The 14011-nt window shown below is 32.2% G+C and overlaps 1 protein-coding gene across 2 annotated transcripts in view; it reads left to right on the top strand.

The window, feature by feature from the left end:
* LOC129227790 (uncharacterized) overlaps positions 1-14011 on the top strand; it is a 33001-nt gene extending 18990 nt beyond the window's left edge. The window contains exons 5-10 of one of the 2 annotated variants that reach the window (XM_054862399.1): positions 852-1860; positions 6551-6634; positions 9413-9548; positions 10523-10606; positions 12449-12510; positions 13875-14011. In XM_054862399.1, the coding sequence (XP_054718374.1) occupies positions 852-1860; positions 6551-6634; positions 9413-9548; positions 10523-10606; positions 12449-12510; positions 13875-13972 (1473 nt within the window). In that variant the 3' untranslated portion in view covers positions 13973-14011. Of the gene's footprint in view, positions 1-851; positions 1861-6550; positions 6635-9412; positions 9549-10522; positions 10607-12434; positions 12511-13874 lie in introns of both variants that reach the window. The other variant, XM_054862400.1, reaches the window with a different exon arrangement.

Here is a 14011-nt window from a genome sequence, read left to right as displayed (position 1 = left end):
AAACTTGTTATGTGTAACTTTTAAGTTTAGCTTTGTTTTTAAATTTTTTCTTTATTTATTTTTACAGGAAACTGGGGCTAAATAAAGTAAGCATGTGTAAAGTTTTAAGGGAATTCCCCCCCCCCCTTAAGAATAGGAATAGATTTCTATCCCTGTGATGATGTTTCATAAAGTTTGAATTATAGAGTGGAAGGGAGACACAGCAGATAGGGGTCAAAACTAGTGGTTGTTGTTTTTGTTCTTAATCTACCCATAAGAATTTCAACTTGACAAAACAAGGCATTTACAACATTTTTCCTTGCAACGTTTTGCATTTGAACCGGAAAAGGAGAGTAAGGAAATATTGCAGTATACTTATATTTTGGACAAAATTGAAGAATCTGTTCTGATTTTCTTTTAAGAAAAAATAGGGGGAGGGAGGAGTAGAGGGATGCAATCTGTAACAAAGTTCCTAAAAATGAAGCATGTGCTCAAAATAATGGTGTTGTAGCTCTTGACATTTGCTGCCTTTAAAATTTCCTAAAATTTTATCAAAACAGTGTCTTAATTTTTTTTAAATGTCTATTCCAACCCCTGTTTTAGATCTTTCCATGAATTTGATTAGTTAAAACGTGTTTAATCTCAAAATTTTATGAAAAGATTTTTTTTTAAAAAATCTCTATTCCAACCCCTGTTTCAGAGCTTTCTATGAACTTGATTAGTTAAAAAGTGTTTGAACTTAAAATCCCCATTTTGATTCAAATTACTTTACTGTATGTTTTTTAATTACAGTTCTTCAATTGTTATTCTCATAATACATTTCAACTTGTGTTCTGTTTAGTAAATAAGAATACAATTTCCTTTTCGTATAGAGCACTATGTTTGATCCTCATCTTTCTGCTTGGAGGAATGTGCAAGAAAGAATAGAAACTCCTGTTCCTTCTTATCCAGTTTCCAGCACATTGAATGTTGGATATAATCCTGAGAATTGGAACATTCTTAAACAAGATTCTTGTGTGCAAACAGAAGATTTGTTTTGTGACCAGTGTCACTTTTTATTAAGCCATAATACAAGCAACCATAAGGATGCTAACGCATTTTATGAATCCAATATTGAGGAAACTGGTATAAATACAGCAAATCATCCAAAAACATCAACGCCAGACTTTAACGATATTAATCATGCTTTTGATCTTACACAATCAATAAGTGAAGTTTTAGATCACAAAACAGAGAGGGACATCACTCTGAACGCCAGCAACCAGTTAAAAATCGAAAACGATATTGGAAGATTAACTTTTCAATCGGAAAGAAAAGTTGATATGCCTTCTGGCCGAAGCATCCAAACCGATAATGCAAAGTCAAATTTTGAATTGGAAAGAAAAGTTGATATATCTCGTGATTCAATACTAACATCAAATCTTTTAACTGACCAAAACATAAATGTGAGCAATGTAGTCGTTCTTCCAAATGCTGTGGAAGAGGCACAAGTTGTTGGAGAGGAGATTCATCAACGTGAGGAAGAAAATTCTCAGCCGCTAAATGCTTCTGTACGGGATGAACCAACATTAAATGAATCTAATGTTGGCACAAAGAGCGATGATGAGAGTATGAATCATGAGTTCAACTTTTTAGAATCTGAGAAGTCTAATGAAAGTTATAGGCTAGGGGAAGATGTTCAGAATTACAAAAACAGCAATAATCTTAGTGAGAGAGATACTGGTGCTCATGCTGGTTTGAATGAAACTATCACTGTGGCGAAGAAGGACATCTATCCTGATAATGATTTAGCTACTGACAAAGTAGGTGCTGCTGAAGTGATGAGTCACCTGAATGTCAAAGCAGATGATTTAAGGAGTGAATCATCCATGAGTGCAGCAGGTATTGTAAAATATTAAATTAAATGCATACATAAAATACACTGCCAGCTCAGTCATTTCATCCGAGGACTGCAGTTTCGTGCTTTTTAGCGCTCATCAGCCCAGAATAGAAAGTGACTGAGCTGGAGTTGAAAAGCTCTTAAAGGAGCCAAGAGAGCTAAGCAAACTGGTAGCTGATGTAGAATTAGCACACCTTGCTGCAGTTACCTGTCTGGTGGTCTCTTGGCTCCTTTGAGAGGTTTTCCGCCTCCAACTCAGTCACTTCCTATTCCGGGCTGATGAGTGCTAAAAAGCACTCCGATGGAATGACTGAGCTGGCAGTGTATTTTATGTATTTCTGCCTTAGCCCTGGTTTAGGGCGGTAACTTGCTGCAAAATTAAATGCATAGTTAAATGTGTATGTTTTGTGTGAGAACCGTTTTAACAATTAGATAGTAATTGTGTTAATAAGAGACTATTATTATTATCATCATTGCTATTTTTTAGTAATAATTATTGAAATAAAAAGTTCAATTTACTATGTTTTTAAAATGCACTAAAATGTAGAAAATAATTTTTTAATGCCTCATGTAGATTTTTTTCTAAAATGTTAAGTAACTTTTAATCATTTTGTAATTAATTCTTCTTACCATTTATGTTTTTGAAAGTAACATCATTTTCTCTTCCAAATTATACTTTAAAAAAATCATTTATATGTTTTTCTTCAAATTACAATCAACCTTAATTATGTACTTAAAATGTTGATTTTGATGGTGTTACTGTATTTTGTCAAAATTTCAATCAAGTCAGCTGTTGTTACGGGTTTCTTAGTTGGATGGCGTTAGGAAGTCACTCCACATTTCCCACCAAAATCAAGAAGGTCTTGTTACCATTCGGGGGAGAAGTGGAGGAGTTCTCTTCAGTTGTCTTCATTTAGATTTGAAGCTCTATACAGATTCAGAACTTCTTACAGACTAAATGGAAATTTTGTGCTTGTGAATTTTTAATAGCTATAAAAATACTTCTAAGGTTTAGAAGGAAAAATGTAAGGCACAAGCCACAAATAATTGGTGTATTAATATTTTAACTAATAGTTTTATTGCACTGCAAATTATATAAATTTGTGTTCATTTTCTGAAAATATTTTAACTATGCAGTATCACATGAACCCTATTTCAGTCAGGAAAATATTCCTCCAAAGGTTAAAACATATGACAATGCAGGCAATTTTTTAAAAAATGATACCCATATTGTAATATTTTGTTGAAAATCAAAGATTATTTTTTTATTATAAAATGATGAAATTCTTGTTATTATATTTTAAATATTAATTAAGAGCTTCAAAGATTCAGTGCAGTATTTATTTAATTAATATTAAACTTCTTTGTATTTAAAATATTTTTTACAAATGTTCAAGTACAGGCGGGGCAAAGTGGATAGAGCAAAGTGAAATACAAATACAAATGTGACGACCAGCAACAGGCTCTGGGCCCAGCTAGACTGGTCCTAGTCAATTTACAATCCCCAGTGAAGATCAATGGCCCTCTTAAAACTATCTACTCCCTTGCTCATTACCACCTCTTCCGGTAAACTGTTCCAAGGTTTCACTACCCTGCTATGATAATAATTTTTCCTAATATCCATGTTAGCCTGAGATTTAAATAGCTTAAAACAATGACCCCTTGTCCTGTTTTCAGTGCTAAACTTCAGCCCCGTAACATCTTTCATTTTAATAAATTTAAACAACTGAATCATGTCCCCTCGGTCTCTTCTTTGCTCAAGACTGTACATTTTTAACCTTCTAAGCCTGGAATCATAATCTAAGTGAGAAAGTCCATTAATTAGCGTTGTAGCTCGCCTTTGAACCCTTTCCAATACATTAATGTCTTTCTTAAGATAAGGAGGGCAAAACTGAACAGCATACTCCAAATGAGGTCTTACCAAACTTCTATATAAGGGCAGAAAAACTTCTTTAGATTTGTTTGAAATAGATCTATTGATAAACCCAAGCATCTTATTGGCCTTGTTACTAGCAATGCTGCACTGTTGGCTTAACTTTAAATCCTAACTTATTAAGACCCCCAGATCCATAACATTTTCTGCCTGATTTATGACTGAACCCTGTAAACGATATCTCATACGCTTATTTCCATGCCCTAAATGTAGCACTTGACATTTCCCAACATTAACAGCCAATATTTTATTTCATTTACTCACTCAATTATTTACAAAATTACTTACGTATTCACTTATTAATTAAATCTTTTTACATTCCTTCATCGAGAAATTCACTTTTTTATTCATTCATTGACTTATTTTCTTATTCATTCAATCTTTTACTGACTCATTTATTTTTCTTCGTAGTTATTAATTAATTTAATTATTTGTTTATTGTTTCATTATCTTTTCATTTATTCACTCAACTGTATTTACTGATTCATTTGATGAAAAATATTTTTTTGTATTCAAATAGGAAATATTCCATTAGAAAAATATTTTATTTTTCACTTCGCTCCATGAAAAATAAAGTGAAAATGTTTCTTTTTTTTTTGAAAACGCAAATTTACTGAAAAAATTAATGTTTCAGCGGAAGTTTTATTGTAAAATACATTGTTCTTTCTTTATGAACTGTAATCTTCAAAACAAATTTCCAGTTTGTTCATTTTGAAAAAAAAAAGTCAACTATTTTACTTTGCCCCAGATTTCCCCCTACATGTCCCCCATGTTTTTTTTCATTTTAAATCTTACAAGTGTTTTGGTTGATACTAAAAATTCAATCACTAATTTACCAGACAATCTTTAAAAAGTTCAGAATCTATAATGACCTTTAAATCAGGGTTGTCCTGTTTTGTCCACCTCGGAAGGAACCTGGAAAAAACCATCCCGGACAAAATGTCATTTTGTCCATTTCGTCCACTTCATCAGTAAACTGAAAGTTTTTAATTAAAAGTTTGAAGTTTGAAAATAATGAATAATTATGTATAGATTTTTCCTATTCAAGTAATATTTTAATGTAAAAATAGCATACATAAATATGTATAAACTGATTGTAAAATATTTTAAAGTGAAAAAAAAAAAAAAATAAGATCAGTTGAAGTTTATGTAAGTGTGTTAATAAATCAAATGAGTGTTAAAATAAATTATAATGCATGTAATAGCATTTATAAAACTTTGCTCAACAGCTGCAAATTTTAAGATGTTTATCTGCCACATATAGAGATTTATTGCCCGTAATAAGTGCATTTATAAAATTAAAAAGTAGAAATAAAAAGTTTTTCAAAGGTTGGAGTTTCAAAACAATGAAAACCATATTTAAAAAAAAAAGGAAAAACTACTTGATATTAATAAAAGAAATGTTGGCATGAAGTGAAATCTGTTCTTGCAATACAAATACAAATGTGATGATCAGCAACATACTCTGACTAGGCTGTTCCCTAGTCAATTTATTAGTCCCCAATGAAGATTAATGGCTCTTTTAAAGCTATCTACCCTCTTGTCTACTATAGCCTCTTCCGGTACACTGTTCTGAGTACCTACAACCCTACTAAAGTTGTAATTTTTCTTCATTTGTATGACATTAACATATCCATAAAATATGCTGAGTACATAAATATTTTACTATGGAGTGACATCTATAAAAACTTGAAAAATATAACAGTTATAAAATATTTTTAGTTTATAAATCTTTGTTTTGTATGTATGTTCCAAGCATTTCATTTGACTTTCCCATTGAGTTTATTTTCTACTATTGTATATAATAGTCTAATCATGCCCAATAGCTTATTCACATTGTTAAATTTTATTACTTTTAAGTAAATTATGATCTAAAATTAGCTGCATCAATGTGTAATTAAAATTTTTTTAGATTTATGAAATTCTAAAGCTAATGATTCTATTTTAATTAAATAAATCATGGCTTATAGCTGTTGTTGAAATTTGCTGCCTTCAGCTGTCATACACACGTTGTAACGACAACATACAGACCGTCGTAATAACAATCCATTCTGACAAGATTTCACCGATCGCAGCATTGTCATTGTGACCCGATTATGAGAGCTGGAGGGACGTAAGTTTAAGCAACTTTTTTAAGCTTTCCTTAAAAATTAAAATATTGTGTAAAACTGTCTTTGTGTAGTAAATATGCAACATGTTGTGCACTTGTGCATCGGTCGGTGTCCGACTTAGTGTGCGTGTAATGCGCCAGCATTGCGTTTGCAAACACATATTCCTATGTAAATCTTGTTCATCATTATATGACACATCAGCATGTTAAGTTTGTCAACAACCTTTTGAGACACCATGTATAATGTACACACATAGTACACATACCAAGCTTCATTTTCTAGTACATTTTACTGAGCAGATCATTTCTCAGTTACTAAATTTTAATATTCCTATGTTGTTGAAATTGTGCAGTTAGTTTTCTTAGCTGTGATGTGATACTGCTTACTACTGATTAGTTCTTTCTTTTTCCTATGATCTCTGTTAGATGTTGAAGTTGATTTATTTTCTAATATGATAGCTTTCATAACAATGAACTTCTTGCATTGTACTTAATGTTTCCAAAAGTGCTGGACTAATCAGTTGATTATCCACTGACATAACAAAAAACATTTTTTTGTTTCATAAAATAAATCTAGCTAAATAATTCAAATTTCCTATTAATGCACATTTGTAAATAATTCATCATGTACTTTTATTTCTTTTTTCAGAACTCCAATCACCACTTCATTCTGAACCTGTGTCTGTGGAGTCTGATTTGGATGATTTTTTTGACAAAGAAACTCCTCTAACTAGTATTTGATTCAAATTTTTTTCAGTTTACTTTTAGAATTTTCCTTTTTTTCCCGATTTTTTTTCTATTATTAAACATTTTTTGAGAAATTAAGCTAGTCTTGCTTGTAAGATTTCATACCAGCTGCAAAAGTACTTAAATTTGAAGCAATAATTAAAATTCAACAGAAAAATAGAACTAAAAAATATTCATTTTGCATTGATTCAGTAATTATTTACATGATAGAGGTTGCTGCAGTTTTTTTTAAATCCAACTTGAATTGATATTTTTGAGGGGGGGGGGAGACAAAAGGGAGGTTAGGACACAAAAAAAATTCACTTTTGTAGTTTTGGGCAACTCTAGTACCTCTCCCCAACATATTTTTATTGTTTGTTGAGGATTGCACCAGAACACTGATAAAAATGCCTGCAACATTTTGTTGTAAAATATCAACGAGTTACCATGCTTAGTGGAATGTCAGCTCTGTATTGTGTGTGTTGCATCTGTTTATTTGCATTTTTCTTTTTACTTGATGCATAATGTATTGGAACTATAACGTTAAATAAAAATTGAGTCGGAACTAAATTTATTACAGTGAAACCTCCGAATAGCGGACAGTCAAGGGACTAGAAGTTTTGTCCGTTATTCGGAGGTGTCCGCTATTAGGAGGAACTACTTAATTTGCTTTTTTCAAAATGGGCTGTTGCTCCCTTTGTAAAACACAATCTGGTTTCTGTTTTGCGTAACTTTACATTTTTCAAATTTTCATTCGAACTCACAATCCACAATTTTCTAATTTCGTCTTTATCTTTTAAAATTTCGCTGATTTGAGTTTTCCCAACTTGAAAACGATCGGCAAGACAATGCACACTTATTTTTTCTTTTTCGGCAACAGCCAAAACATTAATTCTTTCTTTTAATGTCAGTCTCTTTCTTTTAGTTGCCATTTTAAAACTCAAATAATATTGTCACACAAAAAAATCAACTCGCCTTTAGGAAAGTTTGCAACTGCAAAGCTACGATTGCTGCATGAAAAGCAGATTCGCTTGCCTCTCAATTCATCATTCATCTCAGGATATGAATACCCCATTACCAACGGCGGTGATTCGGCGGAGAACCCCCCCCCCCCCCACACACACACACACTTTTTATGGTTAATTTTTATTTTATCTCCAGTATCACTATTGCATGATTGACAGTTGGCAATATGACCTTGAATATGGGCAAATCTTTTTCATGTCTAAAAATTAAACAGCCCAACGAAACCACGGCGCCATAAAGCCGTCTACTACCGGCGCCGGTTTACTCAATTGCATCTCCCGAGAGCCCCAGTTAGAAAAAGCGCCCAGTTTCCTCCTTTTTATGTTAACTTTTGAATAGTTATTGTGTACAAAATTCATTAAAATCTTAAGAAAAACGTATGTTAATTGTTAGACTGGCATCAGTTTTCACTTATCTGCTTATCTGCTTCAATACTCTCAAAACTAGCCGTAACAAAATTATAACTTTTTTTTTCTTTTTCATTTTTTGCTGCCCGCAAAAAGTACCACGTCTTTTAGTTCTTTTTTTTTCTGCTTCCAACTTTTAAGCCCCAATCGCTGCCTCTGCCCATTATCATCCTTTTAATTTCAGGAAACAGTGATAAGGAAATGACGGGGGGGGGGGGGGAGTGGAATATCAGTTGTGGAGGATGAAAAGCTTTGTAAGGCAAAACTTACTAAGATATTCTGTGAAAAGAAAAAAAAAACCGGAAGTGCTACGATCGCAAGGGAAATTTTTTTTGTGAAATAACTGTCCGTTCCGTTAATCAGAGTGAATTACATGGAATGGCCTATATTGAGGGACTGGGACTTGCAAAAATGTCCGTTAATTAGAGGTGTCCGTTATTTGGGAGTATCCGTTAAGGGAGGTTTCACTGTAGTATAAAAATTTAATTAAATTTTATTTATTTTATGTGTAAACAACTACTGCAGTTGTTAATTTAGTTCTTATTAACTACAATATACTAGCACAAGGTCAAATTTGGTGCTCTTAATTGATATTAATTTTCAAAAAGATTGAAATATTTAGATGAAATTGAGAGATGGTGAGTGGAAAATTGCACTTTTTGTGTTGATTTGACATAAAATGTATGTAGTAATAATAACTCCCTTTTTTGTGCAAGTTTTGTGTTTGCTTAAAGGTTTTTTTAATCCTTGCTCAAGTTTTAATGATACCATTGCAGCTTAAATGACATCAAACTACAGTAGGGCAACTAAATAGTACCTTTTGAAACATTACTTTTCTGTGTATCTTTAATGTGAATTTATAATATGCTGAAAAATTCTTATACACTCTGTTTTAATGATATTCTCAGCATTTTTGATAGTTTATACTAATTCTTGATATATGGCACATCAAAAACAATTTTTGATGTTAAAACATGAACCCTGCCTGAGTCTGAATCAAATGCTTTTCTATTGGTTCAGAAGTTAAACAATGTTACTTTTCAACTGTCAAAACATTATTAAAAGACTTAAAACTTGGATTTTTGTATGCTGCAATATACATTTTGCTAGAGGTGGCTTTGCAGAAATATTGCATTACATGCATCTATCTGTTCAGATAATTTGATTTAGAACACAGCTATTTTCTATTCTTTTGTATGAAAATACATGTAAAATGTAAAATTTTAGTTTCGAATAATTTTAATAGCAATTTGTTTTCAAATTGAACTCATAATAATACAAAGATTTTATTTAAATTTATTATTATTTGACTTTATAATTAATATTTCATCATTTTTTTATTATTATTTCAGATACTCCTGCATATCAAGCATTACTGGGTAATAATCTAACATTTAAAGTACAGAAAAAGCAAGTATCTTCTGACTCTGAATCTGAAGATTCTGTAGAAAAAGCCTTATCTAAAGCTGTTAAAAAGCCTAGCTCTTTGTAAGTTTTACTATCTTTTGTGTTAGTTTCAATCTAGCAATTTATCTTATTGTAGGATTATATATACAGGGTGTTGCAAAACTAATGGTCTGTACTAAAAGGGGCGATAGATCTTGCCAAAACAAACAACTTTCACAATGCAATGTGGGATAGGAGAGCAAATGGCGGACCAGGAGAGAATAGTTGGTTCGCAGATGGGGAATGCAGTAAAGACTAAAAACAACAATATGAAGACAAAGATCCTTCATTTATGATTTTATAATTTGTTATTTTGAATGGCACAAGAACTGTTCCTTCCTCCAGCAGGTGTTGCCCGATTTATGAACATGTACCAGCAAACGTTCGAGGCATCATATCAATCCAACACGATGGAGCACCAGCTGATTTTTCCAGGAATGTTCATAACTACCTGGATACTGCCTTTCCAAACAGATGAATTGACCACGAAGGGTGAGTCTCTTGGCCTCCCAGATCTTCCAATTTGTTCTATTTTGATTTATTTTCTTTGGGGACAGCTAAAAAGTGTCATGTACAAGATGCCCATGGTGTAACCAGAGGACCTTCCCCGAAAAAGCACAGCAGACCTTTATGATGTGACATGAATATTTTAACATGTGCGATGTTAAATGCATAGCTGATGTGAAGCTTATTTTGCAGCTGGCAGACGCTCATTTGAGCATTTGTAATAATTAAAGGTTCTTTGTCTTTATATTGTTGTTCTTGATCTTTTTTGCTTTCCCCATTTCTGCAAACCAAGTACCCTCTCCCGGCCTGCTGATTGCCTTCCGACCTCACATTGCATTGTGAAGGCAGTTTGTTTTGGCAAGATCTATTACCCGTTTCAGTATGGACCATTAGTTTTGCAGCACCCTGTATATATACTACATTGTGATTTTTAAAATGACTCTCTCTCTCTCTTTTTTTGATTTGTAATTGAATGACTATTTTGATTATTTAGTAATTAATTGTCATAGGACTCCGAGCCTACCACCAGAAGTACAGAAGGCAGAACCAAAGAAAGAAATGTCATCCATAGAAAAAAAGACTGATAAAACAAGGTATTGCATAAGTCTTTTTTCAGAATGAAAAAAAAATTGTAGACCAGAATATCTTAAAATTTAATACAAAATTACAATATTAAAAAAAAAAACAGAGCTTTGTTTAAAGGATAGAAAAGAAATTGAGTAATTCTCTATAGATACAATAAATGCTTCATTTCTGTACGCAGCAATAAGCAGTAAAACTTTAATACAGTCCAATTTTTGTTACTATGTTAGCAAACATGTATCTAGAAATAAAAAAGGGCAGGAAACTTATTGACAAAAAGACTACTTCAGTGTCAGGGGCCCTTAAATGCATCAGAAAGGCAACAGAACACTGCACTCTGCCAAAACACACTAAAGTCCTCACTAAATATATCTATAACATATATAAAGTAAATACATTAGTTGTGGCGGAGAATTTGTTTCGACCCAGTGGTACAAAATTCAATTTTAAACAGGATTGAAAAAATAATTTTGCAAATATTTCCTTCTTTTATTTTTCAAGAATTTTCAAAATGTGATTTTACCAAAGTGCTCTATTTTTAAACTAATTCAGCGAAAATTTGAAAAGCCTAAGCTATTCTTTAATCTCTAGGTTAAGGGGAAACATTAAAGTTGATGTTTTCACCATCTATGTATCATGGTTGATATTTTTCTAACACCAATGCTTTGCCTTCAATGTTTTTTTTTCGTTGATGTTTTATAATTGAACCTAAAAGATCCTAAAAAAAAGGCTTATGTTTACTGCTATGATCAAGGATGGATCCATCTGCTGGTTTTGGAGGGGGTTGTATCCTGAAGGTGGATAAGTCATTTCTTGAGCGTAAATAAGGAGTCAATTATTTGAAAAATAATTATCTAAAATGCTGCCATAGTTATCTTTGGTTCCTTTAAAGGTGTATGACCCACTTAGATTTCAAGTGATTACGATCATCCTCAGCCTCCCCCGATGAAGAAAAGTCACTGAAATACTTCTTTCAATAACCTACAAATCTACTCGGCAAGTGGCTCATGAGACAGTTGAGCGTCTTTGAATCGCATTTTGAACCCCCACAGTGAAAAAATTATATTCCTAGATTTGTATTCACTCTTAATGAAGATGATCATGACCAGAGTAATGAATTTTGCGAGTGGAACCAGGAAAAATCAATGCCCTTACACCTTCCCCCTTATGGTCCCCCCATATTTGACCCCAATCATCTTGTTTCTATGGAGGTATGTCATGCAAAATGCTTACAGCACAAAACATGCTAGAGTCAATGAGTTGAGAAGGAGCAGCCATTGAGAGAGAATGTGCCCAAATACCAATTGAAGACTCAGAGTGTAAATGTTTTAATTTTTAACATCAATGTTTCTTCATTGATGTCACACCTCTTGTCAAGGTGTAGACATTTTGAATTATTTCTCATTCTTCAGAAAAAAAGAAACTAAAATTTTTTGAAAAGTTCTCTTTAAAATAATTTTTAAATTGCAAGGCGAGATTTAAATACAGCCTAATTGAACGAAAGAAACTTGTTTTTCTACCACTGTGATTCATTCCAAGCGTGATGTAAGCATGCTTGATTCGATCCAATCCGCACTTGAAGAGAAAGTTAATAGGGAGAGCAATGTTTATGTAACAGCAGCTAAACATCAAATTGCATGTTACACTCAAGTTTGCCGAGGGGGGAGATACATAGTCACTTACTATGCACACAACCCACTTGCTTGGCTTTCATACTGTATATTGGAAAAAAAAAAAAACAGCCCTTGTGTAGTTTAATGAAGCTTTATTTAATACTTTCTTTTCTTTTTTTTTTTTTTTTGTTAATTTGAATTTTAATTAAAATGTTACATTTGCTAGTTTTCGATTTTCAGAAGTACTACATCTGATATCCGAAACAAAACACAAGCTGATATACTTAGAAGTAGACGAAAAGGTAAGACACCCATTTTTAATGCATTAATATTACGTTCAAAGACGAAAGTGTAAAAAATTCAAATGCTATATGCAAGACATACAGGGTGTTCCGTTTTAACCTGCAAGACCTTTATTTTCACTATCGTTAGTCCTAGATGTATACTTCCAATTGTAAAAATGTTCAAAATAAGATGCTGAGTTAAGATATTAAAAGTTTGAAGCAAAAATAAAAATAAGTCAAAAAATACAAAATTTAACTTTTCAAAATCTCTATTGAGAACTATTACTGACAAAAAAAAAAACTTGATATTTGTGCGACCAAAACTCAAGGAGATATTCCAGTTCAAAGTTTTAAGGGATCATACTGAAGATGAGATTGGAACTTATCACCCTTTCAGAAGAATGACATGTCGTCAAAGTAAGGAAAACAATGTATTTATATTTTTCATTACTATTCAAAAATAAATGCAAATGTTATGCCATGATACCCAAAAACATGCTAGAAAACCTCGAACAATTTGAAACACCACTCTATGCACACACATAATTTTAAACACTTTTTACTGCTATATTTCCCTCTAAAAGGTGTTATTGACGGCGAGTGTAAAGTGTTGTAAGTCACGAATTTTTCATATCTCTGTGAATATTGGTCGTACTAATTTCAATTTTTTTGTGTTGGAATTTTTTCTTAATGGAGATGATTTCCCTAAATATGAGTTAGGGGACCTGGGGCTTGTATAAAAAGTTTAATTTAGTGTTTTTTGACTTATTTTTTTTTTCACGTAAAGCTTTCAATATCTTAACTCTGCATCTGTTTTTGAACATTTTTGCAATAGTATATATCTAGGACTAACGGTTGCAAAAATGTCTTGCACGTTAAAACGGAATTCTCTGTATATGCATATACAGTTGGCACTCTGTTTAACATTGCTCTATTTAACAACGCCTTTTCATGGTTCTATTTAAGGACACTTTCTACTTAAGAATGATTTTTTGTGGTCCGTTGAAAGTCGTTAAACAGAGAGCCTACTGTATATGTAGATAAAAAAATCTTTTCAACAGTTACACAGTTATATTCTTTTTTTTTTTTTTTGCAAAACATTTGATCAGTTGTATCCACTGAGCATTCAGTTCAACTTTATCTTCATGTAAAATAGCAGAGTTGTGGAATTTGCACTTTGTATCTGATTTGGACAATTTAATCTTATAACATAGTAAGCATTTGCTGCAATGCATGCAGGGTTCAGTGAATTCCAGTATTGAATATTGACTGCGAAAAGTTATTTAATAAATAAATGAATCTTCGAAAAATGCTTAATTTGCGACAGTAATGAATTAAGCCCGCATGTATAAATAATCTGATCAGGTAAATTTAACTTTCAGCTCTTCTTTTTGACTCATCTGGATCTGAAATGGAACCAGAAATAAAACCAGTGAAAAAGAATACTGTTGATGATGATGATGATGAATTTGACTATTAAAAGATGACTTATGTATCCTTGTATTGTACATAATATAAA

This window comes from Uloborus diversus, chromosome 8, assembly GCF_026930045.1.
Source record: "Uloborus diversus isolate 005 chromosome 8, Udiv.v.3.1, whole genome shotgun sequence".
Classification (NCBI taxonomy): Eukaryota; Metazoa; Arthropoda; class Arachnida; order Araneae; family Uloboridae; genus Uloborus; species Uloborus diversus.
The sequence above is the reverse complement of the archived record's forward strand: the minus strand, read 5'-3'. Positions and strand labels throughout refer to the sequence as shown.